This window comes from Perkinsus marinus (assembly GCF_000006405.1).
Source record: "Perkinsus marinus ATCC 50983 genomic scaffold scf_1104296966242, whole genome shotgun sequence".
In the NCBI taxonomy this organism is placed as follows: Eukaryota; Perkinsozoa; order Perkinsida; family Perkinsidae; genus Perkinsus; species Perkinsus marinus.
This window is the reverse complement of record NW_003203995.1, coordinates 287-1,512: the sequence shown is the minus strand read 5'-3', so window position 1 is coordinate 1,512 and position 1,226 is coordinate 287. Positions and strand designations below refer to the sequence as shown.

At 48.9% G+C, this 1,226-nt stretch overlaps 1 protein-coding gene across 1 annotated transcript; it reads left to right on the top strand.

Annotated features, from left to right (window-relative positions):
* Nucleotides 1-59: 59 nt before the first annotated feature.
* Nucleotides 60-722, top strand: Pmar_PMAR004753 (hypothetical protein; the record flags this gene model as incomplete). Its single annotated transcript, XM_002769158.1, has 1 exon — nt 60-722. A coding segment is annotated over one exon (663 nt), but the record flags the coding sequence as incomplete, so codon positions are not given.
* Between the last annotated feature and the right edge of the window lie 504 nt (nt 723-1,226).

Genomic DNA, 1,226 nt, shown 5'->3' with positions numbered 1-1,226 from the left:
AGCGGGTTATTAGTATTGGTGGTGAGCTGATGAGAAAACACGATGTGAGATGGGCTCAGGTTATGGACGCTAATGTCGAGACTAAACTGTTCTCGCTCCTTCGTGGGTACTTCAGATCAGAGGAACGTCGAGTGAATGCATCCCATATCATAGCGGCTCAGCCGTTGCTGGATCGGCTGGCCAGAAGGACCATGGTGATAGTTAGTGCGGCCGCCTCCTTCCGGCCCAGTTGGAAGGGTCTTACCCCTGAGCTTGAACGGGCCTTGGGGGACTTGACGCAGTTCGCCAAGGATATGAGAACTGCTGCTGAGGAGTTGGCTGCGGTGACGCTGAAGCATGGGAGTCACCTTGGACTGTGGGAATCTCGAACGGGTCGATTTGACGAGGCGGTGGGGTTGCTGGGTAGGATCGAACGCCTTATGGGCGAGGCTAGGATGCAGATGAGGAAGGCTAGAAGGGAAATGGGGAGTGGTACGTGTGCGACGGAGGAACGCGACTTGGACGATCTCTACTCACTAGTGCGGAGTCTGGGAGTTTTTGTAGAGGCATGGAAGCATGTCGAGTATATGATGTACTTTGGGTACCTTAGGGGTTCTATAAATCCATTTGATCTGAAGACTATGCAGAGCAAGAGCTTCGACGCGGCTCGACGGAGGTCAACTGGTGGAGTTCCTCGGCTGAGGACACACTCGTTTAACGCTCCCTTCGCTGGACAGATATAAACTACGATAGTCTTATGTATTTCTGGCTATGCGGGATAATACACTGTTTGATTTGTTTAAAATTTTCGGTAAGATTGTATTTTCATCAACACTGCCTTGAAGATCTTTACATGTGAGCTGTATTGTGTTGTGGGCAGTCGCCAATTTCATTGCCCAGCTCATGTGAGGTAGGTCGTCGGAGATCTTTTCTTTATATCCAGTTGATGCATCTAGCCACGACATATGAATCGGCAGTTATGATACCGTTTGCCGTGCAAGAAGCACCAAGCTGGAGGGTATCTATTGTTATAAAGTGGCGCTGTATATGTAGTAGTGGCGATTGGTTTATTAGGGTACTTGTATTTTTTTCTGAGCTTGATAGTTGTGGGTTTATGGGTAAAAGTGGTTTCTATACTGGTCATTAAGGCGGTTGAGGAAGGCCCATGAACCACCGCGTTGGCCTCATCGAAGTTGGCGGTATCTAGAGTTACTGCTAACTTGACAGTGTTGCGTCTTATGATGGAT